The 27,683-nt window shown below is 44.6% G+C and overlaps 1 protein-coding gene across 1 annotated transcript in view; it reads left to right on the plus strand.

The window, feature by feature from the left end:
- The window catches only part of T265_10435 (hypothetical protein), a gene marked incomplete at both ends in the record, with an annotated part of 19,225 nt that extends 3,915 nt beyond the window's left edge, over positions 1-15,310 (plus strand). The window contains 4 exons of the mRNA XM_009176807.1: positions 1,104-1,341; positions 1,841-2,073; positions 9,522-9,708; positions 14,772-15,310. Of these exons, the coding sequence (XP_009175071.1) occupies positions 1,104-1,341; positions 1,841-2,073; positions 9,522-9,708; positions 14,772-15,092 (979 nt within the window). The remainder of the gene's footprint in view (positions 1-1,103; positions 1,342-1,840; positions 2,074-9,521; positions 9,709-14,771) is intronic.
- Positions 15,311-27,683: the final 12,373 nt, after the last annotated feature.

A 27,683-nucleotide genomic window follows, 5' to 3' on the forward strand; every position in this document is an offset into this window, starting at 1 on the left:
ATTGTGTCAGTACCTCACATTCTGTGTTTTCTTGTCACGGTTAGGTGATTAAGAGTGATTTATATATATATATATATATATATATATATATATATATAACTGACCTCAGTTTAACCTTTTCCTCTACCCACAAACGATCATCAGTTATCCGGTTGTGGTTCTGTATTTTAACTGTATCCATGGGCTCCAGTAGATTGAAGTTCTCGAACTTGTAGTTAGAAGACGTCGCTCCTTTTCGGTTCGCTGAGGCCCAGTCCTTCTGCTCAGTTGAAGGAGAAATAGTCCACAAGGTTGCTAGTAACCCTTCTACAGTAGTGTCACTTCGATATCTCGAAACATGACACAGCCTTTGTGAAGTGCATTCAGTCGAATAAGATAATAAATAAGAGATTCAGTTGGCGTCCCGTTAAAATGAGTGTCCCTCCAAAATCTCGCCATTATCTCCACGATTCACGTTCTGGCTTCTGAAGTTCGCTCGTTACATTCCCGTTACCGTTATCATCTGCGTTAGCATCATCCTGATCACATGTGACAGCAGTGACTGTACGAGCTGGTGCTTAACCGCAATACAAATGCGTCCGTTCATTTGGATAAAGGACGACGAAGAGTTGAACAAAAGAGGAAAGAGAAGGTGGCTTACCACAAAACACGGAAGTTCTTAGGCACTCGCCAATCTAGGTAGAAACTGACGACACGAACTCCATTGAAGTCCGTTGGTTTTGCAACATCTCCGGCTTAGCAGGCGGATGGTCACGTGTGTTCCATTCCGGAAGGTTGACAGCACCGACAGCATGCTTTTCGTAGTCTTCTTCGTCTCCGTCTGCCACGTGATGATACTTCTCCCACCTCGTGGTTTGCACCACTGAATTTGATATGAAAAGCAACGCTGTTCTCGGTGGATACTAACCCCGTATACGTCGTAAGTGATCAAACCACCATAGCTTTAGGCGCTGTTTGTAATTTTCCCCTGAAGTACATATTGTCTGACAAATTATCCTTTTGTTGGTCGCCTGACTGTACGTTATTTGTACAGTGGAAATCCGGTCACAGATGGCTTGGTCTCTGTCTGACCAATTCTTTCTCCCTCTGTCCTCTTCTCACAGCATAGCACATTTGATTCTGGTAGACCCTTGGGGTTTTAAAGAAGCACCTTTTGACGAAGATGCTGTGATGCAGAACAAGAAGCGAGCTTGGGTTTTTCGATCAGTACGGAACATGCTACAATCCAGCAATCCATTATCCATATTGCGTGCAATCGGGCCACTTGGCAGAAAGGCTATCAATTATGTTCGACAAGATCTCATCCGCGTCTTCGATCAACACCCTTTGGTATCAGGTGAAGTGAGTGTATTCCGGGGTGGCGTGTGATTCGATTTTTTCTGACACCCATAGGTTTGAAGTTTAGCGGACTTTATAAGTGCTACTTTTTCGCTTTGTGTTTCCTGCATTCAATTATTTTATTGAGGCTCAAGGAAAGACATTACATCTCTTAAAAAGACACGCCTCTCGTTGTGTCTCTCTGGCAACTTCCCGTCAGCCGTAGCTAACTGACAGGCTCTTCCCTTACCATTCTCTTGGCAATCTTGGCATGAAATTGTTAGAGTTTTGACTTGTTATCCACAGCTTGTAACTGCTCATCCACCGACCGCCCTGTTTAAGCGCAGGCATGGTGGGTCGCTGAGATATCCAGTGACCGTGTCAGAAAGCGGTCTCACGATATTCTGCATCGGTGATACCGGACTCCGTAGTCTGAACATATCTCCGGTTTTCGGACAAAACTCTGCCTCTATGTTTTAATTTAATCTGATCTACATGTGTGTATGTTTTTTTGTCCGCCTAGTTTATTGAAGTTCCCACTGAGGAGGAAGAAGAAGCTGCCCGCCAGGGATTTGCCTCGTCTGCTGATGTCGCCGCCGACTCCGAAATCACAGTAACCGGGGCGGCCGATCAACCGGCCGCAACCAGAATGCCGGATTCGAGATTCGGGGATTTGGATAAGTCCGTCGACCCCCGGGATTTTGATGGAACAGCCGCGCTGGATTATGTTTATCACATTAACGTGCAACGTCCCAGGTGGGTCTTTTAATTAGTACTTTACGGAAATCTTTCACATCTATTAGAGCGTTCAGCTGTAGCACCCTTCCGGAGCCTAGCTGCCATGCCACCCGAAGGAAGCACGAGGGCTGGGATACTGCCAGGTTGCCCAAGCCTAGACAGGGGAAGTCGAGTGGCGCAGGTCGGATTCGAACCGCAGGCCTTCCGGTCAGAAATTTGCGCTGTAACCACTTGGGCCATCTCGCCCCATCTATTAGCATCCGTTTGCTTCCCATTATAGCATTTCTCGTGAGGCAGTTGAATGCTATTACCGAAAAGAGACTCCGAGAGTAATTTTGAAAGTCCCTGTTTAATGTGGTTTCCATACGACCCCTTTTTTACATACGCATTTCCTCTTGTAGGATTGTTCCTGGGAGGGTCCGTTTTCTAACCAATCGAAAGTCACTAGTTAAGCCCTGCCCAGCAGTGACTCTTGCAGAAGGGACCAATTTTCCTTGATCGCTTGACGTGACTTCCTTGGAGGACAGCAAAAGTAACTGATGGCTGATTTCATTAGCACTCCTTCCGGTCTCATTCCAGATCGTCTGAACTGATATTTTCAGGTGCACACATCTCTGTGATAGGTTCCTCCCTTCTCTCTAAATCCTACTCTGGTTTCGCTGTCCACGATCATGGCGGTGAATTATACGGCCCACTCAACTGCGCACTGATGATGTCTCTGACTGAGTACGAAACATTTGGAAGCTAACTGTGCAGCTCGACAAACAAGTCATCGACCGTCTGATCAGCCGCTAGTATACGTTCTATCCTTCACTCTCTAAAGGTGTTCTTAATGTTTCACTTTCCTTAGTAAAGGTTCCTATCGTCCAAGGTAGGTTTCGCACTTCAGTGTTACAGAAGGTATGCTATCAATTAATTTGTGGCAGACTGTATCACCACCACTGATGATCAAAATACCTTGGACCTGAAGCGCCTCCGTTCCAAAAAGCATTTCCAATATTTATTTCGCTCGGGGGAGGGGGTGGGAGATGACTAAGTGGTTAGAGCGCGAATTTACTGGCCGGAAGTTCCATGTGTCGAACCCGACCTCTGCATCCGGACTTCTCCTGTCTAGGCTTGGGTGACCTAGCAGTGCCCCAGCTCTCGAGCTTCCTTCTGGTGGTATGGAAGCTAGGCGCCGAAAGGGTGCTACATCTGAGCGATTTTTCATTTATCTTTCGCTTCGGTTAAGAATCTGTTTCCTAGAAATTGAGCCGGTAGCCCATATTACCTGCGCTTTTTACGAAAAAAACTTGTCATTAACACATTCCCCCTATAATCGAAAAAAAACCATGCATCCTTATACTTTTCCTGGTTTTTCTTCTCAGGTCAGCCGATGAATAGTTTTATGCTACTTAACTTAGAACGTACTAGACCGAATCCAACGTTCACCTCGGTCTATCGGGTTACTGCGCGCGTTCTCGCCGTGCTCCCAACTACCTTTTTTTCAAGGTCAAATTAAGTCACTGAAATAAGCCCTTAGGACGTACTAGACCGGATCCAACGTTCACCTCGATCTATCGGGTTACGCGCGCGTTCTCGCCGTGCTCTCAACTACCTTTTTCTTCTCAAGGTCAAATTAAGTCACTGAAATAAGCAAAGCGGAACCACTATAATCGAAATGTATTCCTGGATTACCTCATCAACGGTACGGAGCAAACTCAGCTGTTTCGAAAACTTCGAAATTGCGAAAATGCCGCACTTTTAATACCGAACGGCAATCTGATGGCTAGTCTTAGAAAGGAGTTTCCTCTCAGGTGAACATATTCAACACTAAAAGAGTAGTGTGGTAGCTTCCGACCGCAGACGGTGTTGCAGTTTTTTTTGAATTCACGGTGAGGTCAACGATGCTTTATGGAATGTGACCCCAAATTGTTTGTGAACCATGTTCGAAATTTCTATCTTACATAGCTGTCTGCAGACGTAAGAGCGTGACTAACTGTGAACATTCTTGACTGCAACATATTTTGGCATGAAACTTTGGAGACATCATACGACGCATGTCTGCATTCTGCACTGTTGGATAGAAGAATTGGAACTCTTCTGAAGTACTATACTCCTAGTCGACGATCTTTATCGGGAAGTGTCAGGGCCCAAATTCTTCGACCGAATTAGACGAGCAACTAATCCATTTCCCCAGTTTCTAGCCGATTTGATATATGCTAAATGGAGAAACTGTGGGGAATTCAGCGCCACCAGGGCTATTGCAATGTGTGCTTTTCTGTAGCCCATAGTTGCATTTTTGTGACGTTGAGACCCCAAACGTGGGCCAAAACAAAGCAGTGTGCGATCATTTTGGGTCGCCTTTCGTTCAACTCTGCAATTAGGAGGCGCTGGAGCTCCTGATTATTGCGACGTTCCATGGTAGCGTTTGGCTACTTGTCATACAACGCATTTAGATGGTAGCTGTATCAGGTTCGAATTGTGGGTCGTGACGACAAAACCGTCATCGAAGCTTGAATGGACCTGTTAATGTAGCTGTGCTACCATATCTGTATACGCAGCAGTATATGTGACTCAAATTATTCCTTGGTACGCTTTGTTTCGTCGTTTTTCGTTAACTTTGCCAGCACATATGTGTAGCTTCATAGCAGCGCGTGTGACCGTTTTCGACCATTCCTCAGCACCCAATTACAGTTTGGAAGTTGCTTGCAATCCATAAAGACTCACGCGACAGCGTTTGAGCTCGAGATGGCTTGTTAGTCCGAAACTCACCGATCGAAAGGTTCATGGTTCGATTTGATCTTGTCGAGGTAACAAATTTTACCGTTGCTCTAGTTCTGATCATGGCACCCAAAGCCAAACTACTCAGTTCTGCAGCAGAGTTGGTCAGGATTGTCTTACATCTGAGTTCGTTTCATAGCGTTGGTCTATCACTCAGTGCATGTGGCTGGAATACCAGGGTGTCCCTTTTTATTCATAGTAGTTTGTTGGTACCAGATGACCTTAATTCGGAAATTACAGTTGTACTGCACGAAGGGCAACCCAAATTGGAAACATTCATCGCAGCCTATATTAGACCGGCTTTTGTACGCTCTAGATATCATTGCTTAAAGGAGCACCTCGTCTGGCATAACCATGACGCACTTTTAGTAAGAAGATTTCCTAAATCATATGTTTCTTTCGCCCGGTTATCTCTCTGTCTGTTCATCGGGGGCGAGATTACCTAAGTGGTTAGAGCGCGAATTTACTGACAGGAAGGTCCGTGGTTCGAACCCGATCTCTGCCACTCGACTTCCCCTGTCTAGGCTTGGGCGACCTGGCAGTATCCCAGCCCTCGTACAACTTTCGGGTGGCATGGCAGTTAGGCACCGAAAGGGTGCTACAGCTGAACGATTTTTCTCTGTTCATCTATCGGGACAGGATTGGTTGGCACCAGAAATGCCTCGGATGCAGCTCAGGTTCGGCGATCGGATTCCACGTATACACAGATCGCAAGCCTCGGTGGCGGACTTCGTAGACCACATGAAGACCGAGCTGCTGCATGGTAGTCGAAAACTTCGTAGGAACGTGAAGCCTATCTTTATGTGGATACTGATGGCTGGTTGTCTGTTCATTCTCTAAACATCTGGAGAAATTAGTTCTTACTACCCACAACTGTGAGTGACTACGCACGGGCACAGTTATTCCCCAGTCAATCGGAGTTGATTATTTTTTTGGTTCTTCTGATGGGTATTTTACTCGGAGTGTCACCAAAACCTTACCATCCGAGAGTCCAAAAGACCTCGAAGGATCCGACAAATGTGGTTTAGTGCCACCCTTCCAATGCATAGGTGCTATGCAACCCATAGAAGACAAGAATCATCATCAATGACATCAGTGTTCAACACTGATGCGTTGCTGCCTTACAGAGTCATCCTTTTATGTGGGCTGAGAACTAGACAGGAGAATGATCAAGGTCCTCGCTCGAAGTTTTTGGCTTAAAAGCCCGACCGGAAGGTAGTGGAGTTTGACGGGGAATAATAGTGAATTGGCATTTTATAGAGCAGGTCGCCTGACGTATTCCACTACCCATCCTGGTATGAGAGACTCTGCGAGCGTTGCTCAGTGGTCACGGAGGCACACAAACCGTCACACTACGGTAAGGTCCTGTCTCTACTTGACGAGACACACGACTTCTGATATACTATCACGTTACTCATATCTATACACGAGCGGTCGAGGAGCCAGCGTCGGGTTTGAAACACCTTCCAGTGTGATGTGTTGCATTCGCCCGGATGTAACTCGCTAGAATCTTGGTTGTCAACGTGGAGTTAATGCTGTTGTAAGCTGATTCCCAATACAACACAGTTTTCGTCACAACTGTCACAAAATATTTTGATATCCACTTCAAAGTGACTCAATCCCTCTTGATAACTTCTTTTAATTCGAAAGTTCGTGCTGCGGACGTTTGAAATCTCTCAAGAATCTCGCTTAAGTGAACTGATTAAGGATTTTGTTAATGAGACCTTTTTTACTACCCATGATGTGCCAGTTGTCGGTGGTGGTCGGTTAATCTTCAAAAATCGTCTGGAATGATTGATATATACTCAGTTTGATGTGTCGATTCCAGGGGAAAATTACTCATAAATTACCCAGAAACTATATGCACCAATGAATCACCATACGGTATTATCCTTTTCAACAGTTAACTTTAACCGTTAACTTTAACTGGTTTAGGTGCAGCCCAAAAAGATAAGAGAAGAATCACTTTCTTTTTCATAAAGAAACTACTCACAAGGTAGAATATCATAAACAAGAGATTCAGTTGAGTCTCTCGTGAAAAACAAATTGATTTGCGAATGAGTGTATTTCTCGAAAATCACTTTCTTACTCAAAGTATCTTGCGTAAGCTGGATTATCAGGATCTCGTCAGGTAGTCTTTCTGACCATCCTTAACTTCTGACCCTAATGTAGTCTTGATTTTCCGATTCCACCCTTTTTCGTCATTTCATTGACTACAGTTGGCACCATCGCTGCTGATTCCGTCATTTCAAGCTTCCTCAAATGCTGTGGCGCCCGTGCGCGTGATCTGTCTGGTTTGACGCAAGTGGTGTTATGTTTACAAACGGTGTTAGCCACGCTACGCTTTTGACCAATCGGCACACAAAGGCCAGCGAACGACCTTGACGTCTACTGACGTCCAGAGCGTGTGGGCTGCAATGCGGATGACGCTTTTACTTTTTTATTTTGCGAAACGGTTCCATGGCCGAAACCTAAACGTCATAACAACGTAAGGAATAGGAGGTAGCATCTCTGATTCCAAAAGGATTACTGGTGGACCGCATCGTGAAAAAAGATGGATGCAATATTGCTCGAAGACACCTTGTCGATGGGAGGTCGAGATAAAAGGCTCGGGTTCGAACCATGGACCCTCCGGTTAGTAAATTCGCGCACTAGCCTCTATCCACTAAGCCATTCGCTCGAAGATTGGCAGGGGTTAACCAGAGGTCATTTCTTTCAATTTTCCGAGAACCTCAAACTTCTCGCAGCTTTTTGAGTTTCCTGAACTCTTCAGGCAGCCCGTCCATTTTCATACATTTGATGTATTATCAGACAAATTTGTGGTTATCGCAACTTGCACAATAACCTAACTACCAGTACTGACCTTATACGTAAATTCGGATACCAGAATACCTCTTATTTCCAATCATTCTTACAAGCTGACAGCAGAATGAGATGATTTGCAAACAATACCGGTAACTAATGAAACCATATAAATGGGTTAAGTGTATGTATTTCGTCCTTTTGTGGTCCAGATATTTCATGTTTTTTGTGGCACAAAGTCCCTCCCCATCCTTCCACAATCGGGTTTTCAAGCAAACTATGGTTTTATGGCGGCAAAAAAACAGTGCTGAACACTAATGTTATGTTACCAATGATGATGACGGCTGCGTTGCCCAAAGTTTGCGTTTGGTAGCACGAGGCATTTGTTTGTTAGGAATGCCACAGTTGAGCTTCAAAGTAGATTTAATATTACAGATTTTATCAAAACGTTCATTTTCTCAACCGCAAGCCCTCCGGTTTTGTGTCGTTCCCAAAAATTTTTCTTCCCAAGTTCGAAAATGACCAATTCTACAGCACACCGGTCTTTTCATGCTTATGAGAGAACTCCTCGATTCTTCTTTCATGGGTCTTTGCTATGCCCCCAGCTGCACGGGCGTTTCTTTGTGGTTAATTCCTTTGATCAAACCGAAAAGTATCTTATTTCCCTGTCTCTTTTATGCGATTGTCGCCTTGTCGTAGCTTCAATGCTACAATTATTCCTTGAACTACAATGACTGTAGGTTAGTTCCAGCCGGAAGGCCAAAGCAATCCTACGAGGGTCAGTTGATTTCCGTACCGCAACTAGTCGTATTGAGGTAGAGTTGTAATGTGAGTTGCTCTAGGGTTGTGGAAACAGTGAGGTGCTTCTTCCAAGCAACGGCATCTTGGTGTCTACGAAAGCGGCGCTGCTGCCTTACCCCTCTGTTCTTCAAGGAAGGACGGGCTAGAAAAAGTTGACCTAGAATTTCCCATACTCGGATCTCCGAACGCTTGATTGTGACCGCCCATAATCATCCATCCATAATCATCATCCACCAAGAGGCCGATGTGGCTCCAAACGCATCTGCCGTGCGCATCGACATCTGTACCCTTATATCCACGATTTATGACAATGCCGTCCTCCTATGTAGAAAAAGTTCACATCGTTGGAAAGTTGGCTCCTAGTTATGTCCTCCGAGTAAACCCCACCCACCACCACGTCGAAATTTCGCTTCCAAGATGAGGAGAAGGATTTTCGAACAAAACTCTCCATCTTCCTACTTCTGAGTCAAAGGCTAAGGAATGATATTTTAACCGAATCCCAAGCTTCGGTCTGGGCACCCATATGAATTATTATTCACCCTTGCAATCTTCCATTCCAACACCGTCGCACGCAAATCTTAGTCTAGTCACGTCTCAAAGATCGTCCCGTCTCTAGGCTTCTACGGGTAGAATAAGTCAAAATAAACCTATGTAAACCTGAAGTGTCTGTTCCACACTGTCTGTTCGGTGTCAGTCCTCTGTTTCAAATGGGGAAACAGATATCTCTTGCTCTAAGTTTGCTTTCGATTTCGATTCATCTATCTTAAGTCACCGAAACAGACCCGAAAACAAATCCCTGTGTGTTGTGGATGAGGGTTTTCAACGTGCTAGGCTTGGGGAAGTCGTAGTATATTCTGCCCGTACAGCATGGCTACAATCGATGGCCCTATCATCGATCAGTTACTCACATAAAAGTGATCGGATATTGTTCATATCCATCACGTGTCCGTTCGTGACGTCGCCTTTTTGGCATAACGCCCTAACTGTCTCTTGAATTTCTACGTTCATGGAATGCTTTTCTCCATTTCGGAATGACGGTAAAATACTTCTAGACATAGACGGTTGTTTAATCGAAATTTCGATCTCTTTCTTTGTACTAGCGGTGAAGTTGGCTTCAGGGCGCTTTGTCATCATCTTGGATGGGCCAAACGACCTATGCTCAAGCGGGTCACTGAATTGGATCGCCTAGTACCAATCACGTTTATCTACGGTTCACGGTCTTGGATGGATATGTCTTCCGGAACGACCACGCGAATTCTGCGTCCAGATTCGTATGTTGACGTAAAGGTGCGTTTAACTCCCTCGCTCTTGCGGTTGTCCCAGTGACGCAACATTGACGGTACTGGATTGAGAGCCCCATATTTTTCCAACTTCCATTGTCCTAACTTGCGCTGTAGGCTTTTGTGCACAGCGAATATGATATAATCCTTACAGATTTAGTCCAGTTCAGTTAGTCGCCCATAAACCGTGTACTTAGTGTACGTTGGTTCCAGCTGCTACGGTTTCGATCACCGGAAAGTGGAGAAACGTGGCAGATACAGTCAAGCATTGTAGGCGATAGCTTTGATGCAGGAGCGCGACTGACTGTTCGATGGAGGCGTCTTCAAAGGTCATTTACCATTAGTGAGTTCGGTTCTGGGTTCCCCGTTCAGGAACACGGCAGTTGTCGACCCGACTAAGTTTTCATCCTTCGCTGCCAAGTCCTACAATGTCCACAACCTTGTCACTTCCAATCAGCACAGGACTGGGCAAAGGAGTTCTGAGATAGACGATACTCTCGCACGTTATCTACGGTTCACGGTCTTGGATGGATATGTCTTCCGGAACGACCACGCGAATTCTGCGTCCAGATTCGTATGTTGACGTAAAGGTGCGTTTAACTCCCTCGCTCTTGCGGTTGTCCCAGTGACGCAACATTGACGGTACTGGATTGAGAGCCCCATATTTTTCCAACTTCCATTGTCCTAACTTGCGCTGTAGGCTTTTGTGCACAGCGAATATGATATAATCCTTACAGATTTAGTCCAGTTCAGTTAGTCGCCCATAAACCGTGTACTTAGTGTACGTTGGTTCCAGCTGCTACGGTTTCGATCACCGGAAAGTGGAGAAACGTGGCAGATACAGTCAAGCATTGTAGGCGATAGCTTTGATGCAGGAGCGCGACTGACTGTTCGATGGAGGCGTCTTCAAAGGTCATTTACCATTAGTGAGTTTCGGTTCTGGTTCCCCGTTCAGGAACACGGCAGTTGTCGACCCGACTAAGTTTTCATCCTTCGCTGCCAAGTCCTACAATGTCCACAACCTTGTCACTTCCAATCAGCACAGGACTGGGCAAAGGAGTTCTGAGATAGACGATACTCTCGCACGCGGAGTACGTCTTAGCCAGTGTGACCATGAAGCGTGAGTAATTCATCTATCGTGGGAGAGTCTCGTTTTCCTTCAGCATTAGTAATCTGATGTTCCCACCAGAGCTGACCGGTGCTTCAGGGACACCGATGGTCAAACACTGACAGCGTTCGTACGTCTTCCGCGCTTAGAGACCGCACATAACAGTATGGATCGCACCGCTTGATTGTAACTTCTGCCTTTGACGGACAAATTCACGGCACGTTGGCGCCTTAGTTGTCGGAGGTTGGCGAAAGCTGCCCTGGCCTTCCAAGCAATGTCATCCCCAACCAGTTCAGCGCAACTTATACAACTGTCTAGTTAGACAAATTTATCCACCACTTTGATTGGTTCGTCTGCAAGCATGAGGTTCGGGTTTGATCCAACCCAATCTTGTAGCAGCACTTCACACTTTGCATAGGGGAAGCGCATTCCAAATCGTGCGGCTGAATGATTTAGGTTATTTGAAATGGTTTACATTTGGGAAGTATCTGAACGAAGGAGACCAATATCGTCCGCATACTCACTTTAGAACATACGGTTGACGGAAACTCTGAGATTGCACCAACCTGATGAACCCCAATAAGGGCGAAACTGCTCGTCGGTTACCATGGTGTTTTCGACACCCTTATGAGTAGTGTGTTACGTCTAGGCAGCAACTGCACAAAAGTTTGTATGGGCAGATAGCCAGGGAGCTATAAATTGAAGCGAATTGTAAACAGACTGCTAGAACACAGGACTATCAGATGATAGTTAAAAACCGGGTGAAATCGGACTATACACTAGCTAATAGGTATGAACTAGATTTGGAATATATGGGAGCTTTAAGATAACCGTAACGACTAGCGGTCGAGGCGGTGGAAATCGTCAAGTATTTCAGTGTAAATAGAGAAGAGAGCGTAGAACTGGTAATTGTGTGGGGAGTGGTTTTAAGCGTGTGGTAGTGCGTGGTTATTAGTGAAGTGGGCAAAGTCTAAATTACAGGCCGAATAAATTCCACGTGATCTCCTCCACACAATGACATTCATGAGATACATTCGACTAAAGTGTTCTAAACCGGTAGAGCATGTCCCCCCCACAGCAGATTGAACTCGGTGATATTTTTCCTCTTACCCATTCGTCATCCACACTAATCAACGGGACCCATCGATCAACATTCAGCTGCGGCCAAGTTTGCCAATTAGAAGAAGCGTCTGTTATGGTCAAAAAATTATCACCGAACACTTTTGGTGAGGCGAATTTCAGTACAGTGCGTTTGATGCTTATTTTGACATCTCCGTAGGTATAATCACTACCAACCAGATGTGACCAAGATTTTCGCGGTATATTCCAGTCAGTCCAAACGAACCGTCGTTTTGCTCATGTTGAGAGCACAACTCTTATTAATTTGCGTCAGCTACGTCCTTGGACATTGTAGTCAGAGCTTTGAAGCATCACTAGTTGAATCCGTGAGTATCTCGCATGCAGTCCAGGACAGTTGCTGATTGAATTTTCAAGCAACCCGAACAATCGCACTTTGCACACAAAAATATAGTCCGAGACCTCAGTGATTAAGGTACGAACTTAGTGACGGGAAGGTCCGTGGTTCGAACCCGACCTCTGCATCTCGACTGCTCCTGTCTGTGCTTGGGCAGCTTGGCAATATCTTAGACCTCTTGCTTCTTTTGAGCGGCGTGATAGCTAGGGTGTTGCAGCTGAACGATTATTTAGATTAGTTTAGGAGTCCCGGGGTAAAATTGTATCGCACCTAACTTGACGGCTGCCATGATTAATATTTACTAAAAGTTCGGATTCTGGACAGTCGGAGAAAACCAGTGACCTTAGTTGTGTTTTTCGCACACTACAGTTCATTTTGGTACCCTCGTCTCTCTGCAATCTTCGAAACATTACTTATCAACGTTCAATGTTGGAATCCTGTGAACATCGAACGTATGACATCGTCTCTCAGTTCCTTCTCCAGTATATGGTATTAGGATGTACAGTGAGATTCAAAACACTATGTCCCATATCCATTCGAATGGCACAGAGAGAAGACAAGTTGTCAACTGGGACCATTCCATACAAGCTCGTCAGTCACAACACATGTAACGCAATCCAAAACAAATGCGGTCAAGCACATCAGTTATGTGACTGGTGTGATACTGAGTGAAGCTCACGCGTTCACATAAATCAGAGTAGGCATTACGTGACTCAAGCACTTCTGAATGCAAAGCTATGGCGAATAGTCAGTGAAGCGTCAAACATCTTCGGTGTTAACCATCGATTATATCGCATTAGGACGGAGAACATTGAGTCACAACCAACCAACTGGTCAGTTTTGAAGGCAATCGATGATTGCGGAGTTGGACCACCTATTCATCTGGTGGCATTGTTCAGTAACCAAGAGGAGAGATATTTCCGAAAGCTGTCATCAAGAGTTCCCTCCGTTGGTTCCCAATAAAATTCACCGCAACTACAGGTCGGGTGATATTTAGAGATTGATGTTTTGTTTGCCGTGGTGGTAGCTTTGTGTGTGTAGACGCACCCTGATTTGTGCTCCGTTACATTTTCTCTTTAGGTTTTTGGGCTTATCAGCGTCATATAGGCTATCTTTTTTGCTACATTAGGCTTCAATTCCTTTTGGGTCATTTGGCTGCAGTTCTTTGCAGCAATTTGAGTTCCTCTGGCGGAATATTCAGAATGCACATTAGGTTTTCTCGATGATTTAACATCCTGACCAGAGATCTTTCATATTCCATGGGGTGAAGCTACTGTAAAGTCCAAGTGAGTTTTCCATAGATTGGGCGCTCTACGGACTCATTGGCGCCTTTTGTTAGTAGCACATCTAGAAAAGCGGATCTGTTTTCGCCCTCGTTTTCATAAGTGCACTGAATGTTCGAGCGTTTGCGTGACTGCATTTCTTCGTTTTTCTTCGGATTGTGTTACCTACGTTTGGACTGACGAAACTATGAAATGGTTCCATCTCGCAGATTTTTGTGTTATTCAGACGGTAACACTCGTCAACCCTTCAGCTGAAACGTGCCTGATGATCACTTGCTGCTTGTGGGTGCCGAATTTATTGCTGAACAGATGAATAGAAATATTGCCCCAACAACTGTAGATGTGTCTACCTGTTTACGTTGATTCTTCATGGCCTTATTTGGGTCTGCTCGCTTTTACACCAAGTCGTGATTGTCAGGTAACGTCATTGTGTACCCTTAAGAGCAGTGGTATATTTTGGGAAGGGTCTCTTTCTATCCGTTTCTACTGCCACCACATCACGAATGTCAGTTGGTGTTGTTCAACCTGCCGTTGGTTGTTCACCGGTGGACACGACCTCCGTCAAATATGGATGGCTCCTCTGTTAAGAAGTCACTGGACCTTCGTCTCGCCTATTTCCATTTTAACGGGAATTGTTTACTTGTGCCTTTGCACGACCAACTTTAATCAACTCATAGCTTCGTGCGACGTGTCTGTCTGTAGTTTCCTATCTCACACCCGAATAAAAGTAATTCCATTTGGGCCATTTGTCCGGAAGATTCGCTGCTTTTGTGGATTGTGAATAGTGATGTGGCGCCTCTTCTTAGAGGTTTCTTATGTGTGATGGCTTACTCTTCAATGTGGTATGAACTGCGTAGTTGAAGGGTTGTAAGCAATGTATCCCTCCTAAATGAGCAGCCGTTGATCGACCGCTCGTAGTCGAATAGTAGTGCCTAAACTCCTGGAAGTTTGACTGCTCGAATCCATTGTCGGCTCTTAATAGGGATGAAACAATTGTACGACGCTTATCGATCATTTAGTATAGACTGAGTTGACCCAGTATGATGAATTTTCAAACTTCAAACACAATATGAGCAATCCAGTGTGAAATTCAGACCCTTAATGTGAATTCACTACTGCCAGGTGTTGTTACATAACGGCACATTTCCTTTGCCTTTTTTTCGAGATGAGTCACAAAGTTTTATACTATTGATTTTTTCCCAAAGATCATCGAGGGTGCAGGCCATCAAGTCTATGCTCAGGCTGCCAGTGAGTTCAATGCTTATGTCAATTTGGTTGCGCATCGCGTCGATGTAGGTGACCCGTTCATTCCTTTTGATCCAATGATTCCGAACCCGGATACACAAGAACCTTGGGTGCACAGACGCCCTGCGAGCACCACTAGCATACCAAGGCAGCGGAAATCAAGTTCCAGGTTGCAAAACTTTTTCTTTCCTCATGGTCCCAATGAACCTCCATCAGTGTCCCCGGAAGCTCCCGTGGGCAATCCAAATGGGCCAACAACAAGCGATGAGTCCTCTCGTTGATGATCGTCTTTCCCCGGTGTGCGACAAGCACAGCGACAGTCATTTTAACTCAAACTCTGTTTACGTTTCATTTTATATTACATTCGAATCTTTATTCACTTTGTATTTTGGATTTGACAAGCTGATTATTTTATTCATAGTTTCGTTCCTTAGAATGCTTTGACTATCGCTCAAAGCGCAGTTGTATTTTCTCCCAAGCAACCAATAAACATTACTTTCACAGTATTCTGTTTGTCTTCTTTAGGGTGATGCATGCATGTAGTAGCTTCGTGTTTTTTTTGTGGGAGCGGGGTTCAGGGCCCTATTCAGCTCCTTGAGTATCATCTGTCTTGGAGAGTTGTGTTAGCAGGTGCCCCATTAAAGAATGGTGATGTAATGTTTTGGGAAAAAATGGCATTGGCGGGAGACAATAAATCAGCGACTGACCTGTTGGTCTTTTCAGGTGTATTTGATCTGTCATGTCCGGGTTGATCCTTCGGACTTCAGGAATCGAACAATCAACTAGGCGTATTTGAATAGGATGTAAGAGGGATCAACTATTGGTTGTGCAATAACGTCGGCTGTTGCACATGTGGGGGCGAGATGGTTCAAGTGATTGGAGCGTGGATTTACTGACCGAAAGGTCCGTGATTCGAACCCGACCTCTGTATCTCGACTTTCCCTGTCTAAGCTTGGGCGACCTGGCAGTACCCCAGCCCTCGTGCTTCCTTCGGGTGGCATGACAGCTAGGCACCTGAAGGGCGTTACAGCTGAACGATTTTTTGTTGCACATGTAAAACTTCGCGGCTTCTTTGAAACTATGTGAATTACTTGGCTTAAAATTGTGATTCTTAATGACGAACGTAACTCGCTCTCAGAAATTTCCTGATGTTGGACAACCTCCGTCTTTAGACAATACTATATGTCAAATAAAGCTTGGTAACAGTCTGCCATAGTCTGGCCTAGCATTCTCCATGCGACCAGTGTCACTCGTCCCTGCATTGAGTACTTTTTCATACCATGTTTTTTTATGTTCATATTATCTGTTCTGCATTTATTCATACCTGTTTTCGTGCACGTTCATGTCGCGTTTACTTTTTATCTCCTCATCGTTTCGCCTGATTTGGCTCACCCTTTATTCGTTGTCCACTCGGTTTCCGATTGCCGCTGCTGGCGCATAGGAACTTGACCGAGTCGTCTGACATTGCAGCAGTAGTCGCAGTCGCACCCAACCTCTACACCAAAAAATATCGAAACCTAGAAGCCTAATCGTGGCCCACCGTGTATTCACTTCGGAATTCACCTCAAAAGTTGATTAAATACTGGATTGTAAGTTACTTTTGCCATAAGTGCTATTGTCTAATAATTGGGCCATCTGTACTCATTGGAGCCATATCGATGCTGTGATGTGCATTGTGAGAGGTGGCAAGTCACGTGAATTGAAGCGGTCAAAATCCAAATTAGAAAGAACCCTCCGTGGCGGCCACAAAAACAAGCTCAGTGTGTGGTTGGGTGCTGAAGTATTCTATGTGAATGATCTCACCAACAGCAAGTTAGATAAGTTCAAGTCTCCTTACCTAGAAAACTGCATATGGGCATTCAGTTCACTGATACAGAAATCTAAAATATAGATCGAATGGAGTGCTGCAATAAAAGCGTTGGAAAAGATCCCCGGTGAAACAGTATAAAATGCAGTTTTTCTTGCGCTCTTATCATTGCCCCTGACGTGTCTGATATCAATCGTGGTGCCTATAGGCCAAGAAGTCGAATGAAATGCAAGACAACGACGGACGGCTAAACAGCGAGAGCCATCAGTGGCAAGGCAGGTAGAGAAATGAAAGACTGGATAGATACTACTACCAAAAATGACTGATTTGCGTCTGTCGGAGATTCTTTAGCTCGGTGTTGATTCTTTTATTGAACCTTTGAGTGGTTATTTGGTCTCCAGGAACGAAATCCTGAGACTTCGTTTCGTCCTCCGCGTGCTCAGAAAGATTATCCGGAGAATCCTGATAGCATCGATTCAACTAATCGCAGGATTTCAAATGCACTACCAAATGCGCTCTCTAGATACTGTGAGCAAATTGTACAAGAGTCCCCTGTGTTTATATTTTGATGCCGCGCTCGGCTTTAATGGAATCGTCTATAGGGAAGCACATGGAATGTTTGTGAGGATGTTAGACATGTGATTGACTGGCTGTTGACACTATTTACCCGATCATGTGCCTTCATATGGCACAAATCCATCTGCCTTGCATATTTCTGAGTACATGTCTATCCAACTGCGATCAACAAAACATTTTCCTCAAGACTTGCACCACCTATTGATTTTGGGTATGACCGCTAGATCAGTACCTGTTGAAGGTCGACATGAATTCCAACTTCATGCTCATCTGACGTCAAATACGAATCTGTGGGTAGCTCGACGACACGTGGAATCCAATGTAAACGGGCTTTCTCTAAATGCGGAGATGAAATGAGTCATTTCATCACACAAGGGCAAACTTTTCCCGCTTCATAACTCGTATGGTTTTCGAGTAATCTTTGATTCATTACGAGTGGCGGGTTGCAAGTTAGCAGTCGCGGGATGAAATCTGTTCCGCTGCGCTTCATGCTGGTACAGTTAGCCTCCTCGGAGAAGACAGTTTAGACGGGTTCGATGGGTCTTATCATGATAAAGTGCATTCTAAGTGGTCAACCAAAGTGCAAGCACTTGCATAATCAAGCTGGTACGCATAGCGCTACTGAGTTACTGGAAAGCCAACGAGTTAACCGAAACAACATAGTGCTTTACCAAGGCGGATTATTCCACGCATGAACGCGTATCTTGTCTGAATCGATTGAGTGAGGGATGAGACAACTGCACCATCTGAACTGTATTTTGGATAAAACACCAAGAAATCAATAGCCACGACCTGTGAAAAAATAGCGCAGTTTGATAACCTAAGAGTGAACTAATCGTCCCGCTCGCCGGATTCAAAATGGAGGAGGTTCAACTAAAGTTCAGCAAGCGGCAATTTCGAATCGTCTTAGACATCTCTGATGAGGATAAAACAGCTTTAGATCCGCCTCCTTCACCTTCAGCATACATTGGTCTCACTTACAGGATGGAATCTCATTTAGAGTTTTCATTTTAAAAACTCAGAGAGACGAACATGGTGATGTTTGAGTTAACTTGGTCCGATCAACGAAGTACGGGCCATTTTCTGTCCATCCGAGCGTCGCACCCGCTATGAATGACCCTGAAACAAGCGATCACTCAGTCTCGATTGACTTCCGGTGTGAGTGACTAATAATAATATTGTCCAAGCCTAGACAGAAGCAGTAGGGATGCAGGTGTTGGGTTCGAACCACGGACCTACCGGTCGGTAAGTTCGCGCCTTAACCACTGAGCCATCTTCCGGTGTGATGAGCCTCCAGCTTCTCAGTAGTAGCTACCGCACCACTTGATACAATAAAACGCTGTTGGATTCCTCACGTCTCCTGTGCTTATGCGCAACGAAACGCATAAAACATCTTCACTAATGGCTAGGTTATTTTCTAGACGAATCAACGGCTAAATAAGGGAAACATTCCACAGCAAAAGGATGTTAACCATTTACGGATAGTCAATGAAATGTATTTCATCATGTCAAGGAAGCGTTCGTCCTCCCTGTATCGAAGCAGAAATGGAGTCGTTTTTGGTGTTCTCAAACATGACTTGGTGTCATACACAACGGTATGGCTAACGTGTTCCAGACTAGTACGCAGATCATCCCGGTTTCCCGGTGCTAGTCCGCCTTTCTCTTATTACTCTGAGAACAAAATTATGGTAGTTGGAACCATTGCGAAAGATGTACATGGTCCACGGCCGATTGTGAGCGCTTCTCAAAGACTATAGTATCCCCTGGTTGTTGCATATGCCCGTGAACCAATTGTAGTAGCTGGTTGAGTGTGTCAAGGGGCTTGCACACCTTCGTGTCCGTTCGTCAACACATCAGAGGATTGTTGTGTGATGCCTGATCAGAGTTACGTACGTGTTTATACAAAGCGGACCTGTTTGACGCATGTACGCAATGCACCCGTGTCATCACATACGTGTTTTCTAAGTTACTTTGAACTTACAATAGTGATCGTCCTATCAGTTGGGTGTCGTACAAAGTTTGAAAACTCTTGAGCATGTTATACACGGTTGGTGCATAGCGCGGGAGGATATTCTATTGTTCTCTTATGATGAGCGGAAATATCCTATTATGGGAGGACCATAGTCGTCAAGCGATGCTTCTGTGGGTCAACCAGCTGCTTTGGACTGTTACCTCCATCGCATTCCAACCATACCGTAGATTTTTGACCATGTCCGGAACCGGGAAGATGGAGTGGTAAAAACTTTTCTTCTAACCGCCCTATTCCAAACTGATCTAATCCACTACCCTATCGTCTCTGATACATTCTTGCAACTTTGGCAAAATGTGTCATCAAAACCCTTTTTGTTCCTTTAGTTTCTGAACACTGATTACGTGCATTGAGTCGACCATAGCCTGGTCGTTTTTCCAAGCACGTTTCTTATTGATCCTTGGGATAAAATCCAACTACCACACCTCCACGTGGAGCGTATGATCTGACCAGCAAACTTCGTTATCTTGTGGATCCCAATACTGGTATCACCGTCGCTAGCAAGCCTTATGTGAATATAGTTCCTTCACCGGTCGTTTGTTTTTGCTTATTCTTTATCAATCAATCCGTTCTTTCTTTTCAGGCAGACCGGTGATGTCATTTCTGGTCAGAAGCCTCATTCGTGCTGTTCATTCACCCCAAGCCAATCCCTTGCCATGCGGTATCTTTCAGTTTCTGCCTTTCATAGGCGTACCGACCCGATTTTATAAAGTACGGGATCATCTCACTCTTCGTTGCCGGGACTGCTATTTTGATCGCCGCGAAGGTCGTCTTTTTGTAGAATGTAAAACCTATCCACGTCACAAGCAAGCACAAAAAATGCATGAACCAAGACGACCATGGGCCTATAAACGTGCCGTTTGGAAACATTATTGCTATTGAAGCAGAAGAATCGTGGGGCATGCCTTTTGTACTTTAATAGTTCCGATTTTGTGCATGTACTCAGTTTTCTGCTTGCTCCTCAAAAAAATCCCAAATGAAAGCCCTCGTTTTATTTTTACCTGGAGCGGTATTGTTTGTTGCCGAGTTGAATTCTACTAAAAGTTGTTCTCCCGGTCACAGCATCCTTTTAGGTCATCTTAGGAGCTGAGTATTCTTTCGGTTTCAGTTTCAGTGAAATAGTCTATCGACCTTGCCTAAAACCCTTCTCTAGTGGTTTGAATTCCACTGCAACTCATGAATTAGGGATGTCCACGGAAGTTAATCTAATCATCCTCTACAACACGCATACTTGAGAATCCGTTGCTCATTACCGCGTCTGTGTCACTTTGTTCGAAATGCCAACAACTTTCATCATATCTGACTTTTCCTAGCCCACTTGTGGACCAAAAAGGAGATGTCATACTTGTGTTCAAATCTTTGTGATTCCAGTAGTATTATATCCGATTATTGTTGTGGAACTTTCTCGTCAACGTTCGGACCATCACATTGTGAGTATGTTTCGAATTGCATTGAGCGCTATAGGTTTTTCCGTGAGTCGGAAAACAATTGTGGGTTTATGGTTACGAGAATAGACAATCCTCTCGCTGAACCATCTTCCCTTAGACACTGGGGCTTTCACTTTCATGGTTTATATCTCATTTGCCCTGAAAATATCTTGCCTGACTACGATCAACGGTGTTCGCTTTCTCCTAACTCCTATATCTCGCCTCGACAAGACGAACAGCTCTGTTCCTCACGGCGAAATAGATCGCCCCACTCAGTTGGTACCAGCTGAAGGGTCGATGTCAACTTGTGTCATGAATGGAATTCGGTCCCTTTCGTTGTGCGTGGCAAGCGAAGGCAAGGCCGTAGAAGCTGAACGGCGATTTTTTCTCACCTGAGTGTTATTTAATGACATTTGCGTCTCGTTTTCGATCGTCAGGGGATTTCGCTGGCGTGAGTGAATTGTAGTGCTATAAATAACCAAGAGAATACGGCTCTAAGCTGTTCTTATAAGTTCCCTCTAGAAAAGGTGAGTGCCATATTCACAATGCGAAAAATTGGGATGGACAGAACCGTTTCTTCGGGATGAATACCCATTATAAAGGGGGAGCACCGTACTTGGTTCTACTCCAGAAGGCAGAGGGGCATGGATGCTGTCGATATGAGTTGCCTTCCAGGATGAGGTCCGGGTGAATCCTCGGTGTGCACGGTTGGAGACGTTGCAAGATATGGCCGCTAATCGACATCAATGGCGTTCTTGTTTTCAGCTTTTATCCTGAGTGAAGATGTATACACCTTCGAGTGATTATGATAGGCTAGCACCAAGTCCCTTCGCCATCCACTTCGGTTTCTTCGTCGCAAAAAGGCTCTCAAATACGGTAGCAAACCATTATTGCTAGAGACTTGTATCATGCTTTCAGTAGTTATTGTTGGAAGGCTCAAATTAACAAACTAGATGTTCACCCTGACTTTTATGCACTGGTCAGTTTGTCCGCCATTCGTAACAGAAGGAAAAAGCTTGACCGCATCCCAGTTGATGAGCGGCAAATTGAGTAAGCGGACTTGACATTCGCGGGGGGGGGGGCATTGATACAACCTGACTCCAGGCTGTTTAGCTTGAAATGGTGATGTCGTTTCAGCAGGTTCTTTGGCCTGTTAACTGATGAGAACCGTGCACTCAAATCTGTTTAGATTCATTTATTTTGGAGATTGTGGTTCAGCGAAACTGCCCATCGCTCGCAATAAGCACGGGGTTCCTTGTACTCAGTGGACAGTTCTTCAGATTGAGGTTTCGATTACTGTATTCTAAAGGTGCTGGATAAATAAAAATAATTTACATTTGTTTTTTTCGTGTGCCTTCGGAAATGCCTCGATTTGTGTTTTGCTTTGTTTTCGAAGCAATTCCATGCAATGAGTCTGAAATAATGAGATTTGTGGGCGACTCCAGGCTGTTTAGCTTGAAATGGTGATGTCGTTTCAGCAGGTTCTTTGGCCTGTTAACTGATGAGAACCGTGCACTCAAATCTGTTTAGATTCATTTATTTTGGAGATTGTGGTTCAGCGAAACTGCCCATCGCTCGCAATAAGCACGGGGTTCCTTGTACTCAGTGGACAGTTCTTCAGATTGAGGTTTCGATTACTGTATTCTAAAGGTGCTGGATAAATAAAAATAATTTACATTTGTTTTTTTCGTGTGCCTTCGGAAATGCCTCGATTTGTGTTTTGCTTTGTTTTCGAAGCAATTCCATGCAATGAGTCTGAAATAATGAGATTTGTGGGCTGGTAATCGAGTTCCGCCACAAAAACAACGGATTCTGGCAGATAGTTTACCCTAAGACGTTGCATGGGCCTTTTGGCCCAAGTTTTTGAAATTAGCTTTTGGGAAGTGTCATTATTTGTCAGCTGAAACCGCGAATATTCCGTATTAACTGAATCACTTATAAGTCTGATAAAAACCACTGACGCTTTGTGCATTTAAATTTTCAAAGTTTAATGGAAATAAAGAATAAAAATGTTTCCCGCATTTCATTACTCTTATGTAGGAGCGAAGGTTCGTAGCTCAGGAATTGCAACTGAGGGTTGATTTGTCCTCTGAACTACACAATCGTTTTGCAAGCGTTTGGTCATCCAGTCAGCTGACGTCATCGTTGCTTGATTGGGTGGCGACGCGTCGCAGTAAGCGTTCCTTAGTTTTATAAGCCCCGAACAGTGTTACCTTGAGGCGGATACCAAAAAAGAGAATTTGATCTATCCTCAGTAGTAGATTCTTCACGAAGGGATGAGTTATTTTTAACAACGCGTGATGACTGACGGACTGGGCTGTCTGTATCCATACTTATCATCTGTTATTTCAAACAGAGTGAACTGTTTGTTAATTGTACACAATGCTGAGCTGTCAAAGCGGTACTTGATTCTCCCCAAAGGAAACCCACATCCCTCCAGCAGTGTCTGTAACTGCTTCGACCTTGTTTGCGGTCCACCTGGAAAGAGGCCACTACTCATCCCTTGTGAAACTTCCCTACACGGGGTTACTGAGACCACTATATGTAGAGTGGGTGACCGCATCATTTGCGACTTTCATGTTACGTGTGATTTCCAACGTAGAAGTCTGTAGTGAGCCACCTGGTGGCACCAGTGTGAACGTACATGGTACGTGGCTCAAGCCAATTTAGCCTATAAGATTTAACTGGATTCGTCAGTACGCTTGTTTCCAGGCCCTGACATATGCCAAAGACCTGGTAGAGGATTGGGCGTATTACCTGTATAGGCTAGTCAATGACAGTTTCGCTCCACTGTGTCGAGTACAGATTTTTACACTGACAGTGAGGAGATGAGTAATCACTCCAATCCACAGTGCGTGTAACAAACAAACCATAGCTAACCTGGTTTATAGGGAACATTTACAACGGAATCCCTCAACTAACTCTCCGGCTAGCGTCTACAGGGTATACTTATGAACCCGCTTACATCCCTGTTTGTTTTGTACAAAGTGTAAGGTCACCAAAAGCACCAAGTTCAGTTTACCAGGTGGACGTTGGAGAAAGTCAATGGGTGGAGTTTCATATGGACCTGCAATTACAAACAAATACAAATTATATAAGCCATGGGCTGCTTTGTCATTTCGACGCGATTGCTAATTTCGCCGCGGAAATGTTGGATTCCATAAAGTTAAAGGCCACCTGGTGTGACGTCACGATTATGATTAACGCCATACCAAGAAGGGTATCTTACTGTTTCTTACTGCTGCTGTTCTAGACCGCATCCACACACCTGATGAGCTCTGTGGTAGGATTGACTGAAGATGACCGTTCTATCGATTTGATTTGCAGTGACTCAGGCCCAAAGAAACCGAATACCTATCATTTTTATTTCGTTTACGTCATGTGCTTCCTTTTTTCTAGGGTATTCCAACACACTGTGGTTGTCGCTAAATTGACGAGGCAAGTCCACAATCGTTCGTAATTGTTACGGATCAGACTGAACGAACAGACGATGATAGAATCGGTCTTTCAAGTGGCTTATACAACCTAACTTGTTTACAGATATCCTAAAACATTGTCGGTGAAGTTGCCTAGTCATCCTGCTTACAACTCGCTCAATTAAGCAATCACAATGATCAGGGCGTGTTACTGTTCGTGAACACACACGAGAATCTGCATGTGAAATAAAAGATTGAATCACCGTGCCTGTTTAGCTGGATTTTCTTTCTTGTTGAAAGGCTCAACAGAAGCATTGTATAAATTGGCGCTGGCCTGTTTCGCGGACGTTTAGTTCCTATTTGCTGTCATTAACGTCACCGCCACGGCGTGGCCACCACAATGCGAGTCTTTCTTGGAGCACTTCCTATACGCCACCCTGATTACTAAATTTCGAATAGCTAAGGATACAAACAATTTTTTAAAATTAACGCGTGGTCCTCAAATTCATGCTAAAGTCTTTAAGCCAATGATAGCCTTATGTAGTTTTTCGATTCAAGGGCCGAGGTGGAGTGGCCATCCTCATGCTCACAAAACTACAAGTGTGCGAAGTGAAAATTGATCCTTGTGTTCTTCTGTTTGTACGTCGTTCCGGAGCTACTGAGGACAACCCAGCATTTTAGGAGGGTTTGGTAAGCACTTATGAATCGACGATTTGTCAGTCGGTTACAAACTTTCGTTTCCGCCCTCTTTCATAGCTAAGGTACAAACAATTTTTTAAAATTAACGCGTGGTCCTCGAATTCATGCTAAAGTCTTTAAGCCAATGATAGCCTTATGTAGTTTTTCGATTCAAGGGCCGAGGTGGAGTGGCCATCCTCATGCTCACAAAACTACAAGTGTGCGAAGTGAAAATTGATCCTTGTGTTCTTCTGTTTGTACGTCGTTCCGGAGCTACTGAGGACAACCCAGCATTTTAGGAGGGTTTGGTAAGCACTTATGAATCGACGATTTGTCAGTCGGTTACAAACTTTCGTTTCCGCCCTCTTTCATGAACACCAATTACGCACGTATCCTCCCCGACTACGACGCAAGGTTAACTCAGAGTTGAGAACCCAGCCGTTGCTTGTTTGACATTCATTGGTGGAAAACACTACCGTGTAATACGTCACTGTACCATCTGCCCCGAAGCCATGGTCGCCCATTGGCCTCAGTGGGAAGTCATTCAAGCCTAGACGGCTCCACTGTCAGTAAACTTTAATGCGTTTATGCGATGTCGATTTTGTCACGATGCCACTAGAACAGCTGGTCAGAAGCAACTCAGTCTTACCTGAACCCTCACGCTTCATATGATCAGACGATTAATGAACCACATTATCGTCTCAGCACATCCCGTTGTCCAGCTTGTGGCATCCTACTGTCACCTCCAATAGAAAGCGTACTTTCGATGCAGTTGAAATCGTAGTGGGAACCACGTTCTTTGCGCACTAAACGTTCCAGGTAATGAGTGGAAAAGAGTAATTCTGTGGTCAAATATCACCCGTGCGACCGGTCAAACTGTTCACTAAAAAAGATCGAAGGAATGTGGAAAGCTGAAACTGAAAATTACGGTTTCTGGTTCCCTGGATGTGGACGTGAAAACAACAAGGACTTCAACCAGCTGTCCTGAAAAGTATGGATGCAATAGAAGAATCGCATGTATCTGGCTTCCAGAGATTCCACCTATGATATTGAGCCTGGTTGCAGTTCGAGAGAATCACCTCTAAACTGCTTCATTAGGCTACCTCCATAGTGTAAGTGCTCGAATCTGTTGATTGTCGCTTGAGAATCCCATATGAACTCCATGGCTTTAGTGACCCACATTTTAGATAGACCCTTTGGCCTTTTGAATCCAAATATACTAGCACACTTGACTATCTTTAAGCAAAACGAGTATAATACGACATACCTGAGCACCGAAATCGTTCAGACGGTAGATATACGGCCACGTGGTACACACTGGAGCACTTTCATTTCGTGTCGCACTTACAAGTCAGGTCACCCATGAAACACAAACGTCATCGACAACAATCCGAAGAAAGCTTTTGGATGACTTAGGACGTACACTAGTCTTATCTATAGGTTTTGTGGCCATGTGCATCTCGCTACAGGTAGGATTCCGATATACTACTGAAAAACGAACGCCGATCATACGTGATCGATTTTATTGAGCCACTGAGAGAGCTCAATGGAATGGGGGAATGACTGCTCACTCTAAATGACATTAACGATTTTGAATGATGCGTTACTTCGTTGTTTCTTTTTACCCCATTTAATGGGTAAGACATCGTTCCTTTGTATCGGGACACTGAGGCCTGCCTAGTCCTCACTCGCCGATTGAACGCTTGCCATGAATATCTGGTTACAAGGTAATAATTTTGAAGCTCTTGTAAAGATAGGCGTTTAGACGATACAGCAGACAGACCAACTACGGTCGAAACCTGTCAACATGACTTTCATCGAAGTTTCCAGGTATCCGTGCTTTATTAATCCAGCACTTAGTTTCGACTGCAACTAATTACTCCGCTCAACTTATCGGGAAGGACTGACCAGGGCGCTCAACTGAAAGCACGTTCGTTCAACTGACTGACCGCATACCGTGGTTGTTGGTTCAAGGATGTTTCTTTATACCTATAAAGCTAGAGGCTTAGAAAGATGTGATAATTTCTTAAATGAGGAGAAAAGTTAAACCCGCTGATGTTTCCTGCTTTCACACGCTGGGGTCCTCACTTGAGAGGGAAAGTTGCGTTACACTGAAGAACGGAGCGCAAACCGGCGTGGAATAACTTGGTTTGTTGACTGCTGTCAGCGCCGTTGGACCGTTTCGGCTTTGTGAGCTTAAGATAATTCAGTACTTAAGGCGCTAAGTTACTGAACGGAAGTTCCGTGCTTTGAACCGAATACCTTCATCCCGACTGGTCTTGTTTAAACCTGGACAATCAAGCAGTACCTTGGCCCTCTTGATTATTTTGGGCGACATGGCAGCTAGAGCTGAACGATTATTTGCTTTATTGAGGCTGTTTGCAGGAGCAGAGGCGAAAGTATTGTGGAACAAGTAGAATTCTCCGAGAGTAATTACATACATGGTTTTTTCTAGTCGAGAAGTGTAGTTTGTCACCAAAGGTGAGGGCAGGGGGCATGTATAACCGACAGCCACACGTGGTCTGTAAACGTTGGAATCATCACGAGACTTTTTATGTTTTCCAAAATGTTACTCGTTAGTATTGTGAAATTTTCCAGAAGCTCACAAGCAGTGCAGTACTGTCACACTAATCACGAGGTCTAACGCAGGGAATCATCTAGCTAGGAAGTTTTTCAATGTCTTGAGCAGAGAATTAACTATACTACGGGAATACCGATGTCTTTTGAGGCAGTCAAATGACTGAATGTCGGAGTCAAAGCACGCGCACAGCATGTCCCGTTATGACTAGAATCAAAGACATCGCTTTTTGTGCATATTGAGTCCCTAAAAATCGCCCCCACACACATATACACACCAATCGACAAGCAATGGTAACAGCCAGAATCATCGACTGGTAATGCACTGCGCAATCAGACACCGACGGGCTCTCTTCTAAAAA

Source organism: Opisthorchis viverrini (assembly GCF_000715545.1).
Source record: "Opisthorchis viverrini unplaced genomic scaffold opera_v5_363, whole genome shotgun sequence".
In the NCBI taxonomy this organism is placed as follows: Eukaryota; Metazoa; Platyhelminthes; class Trematoda; order Opisthorchiida; family Opisthorchiidae; genus Opisthorchis; species Opisthorchis viverrini.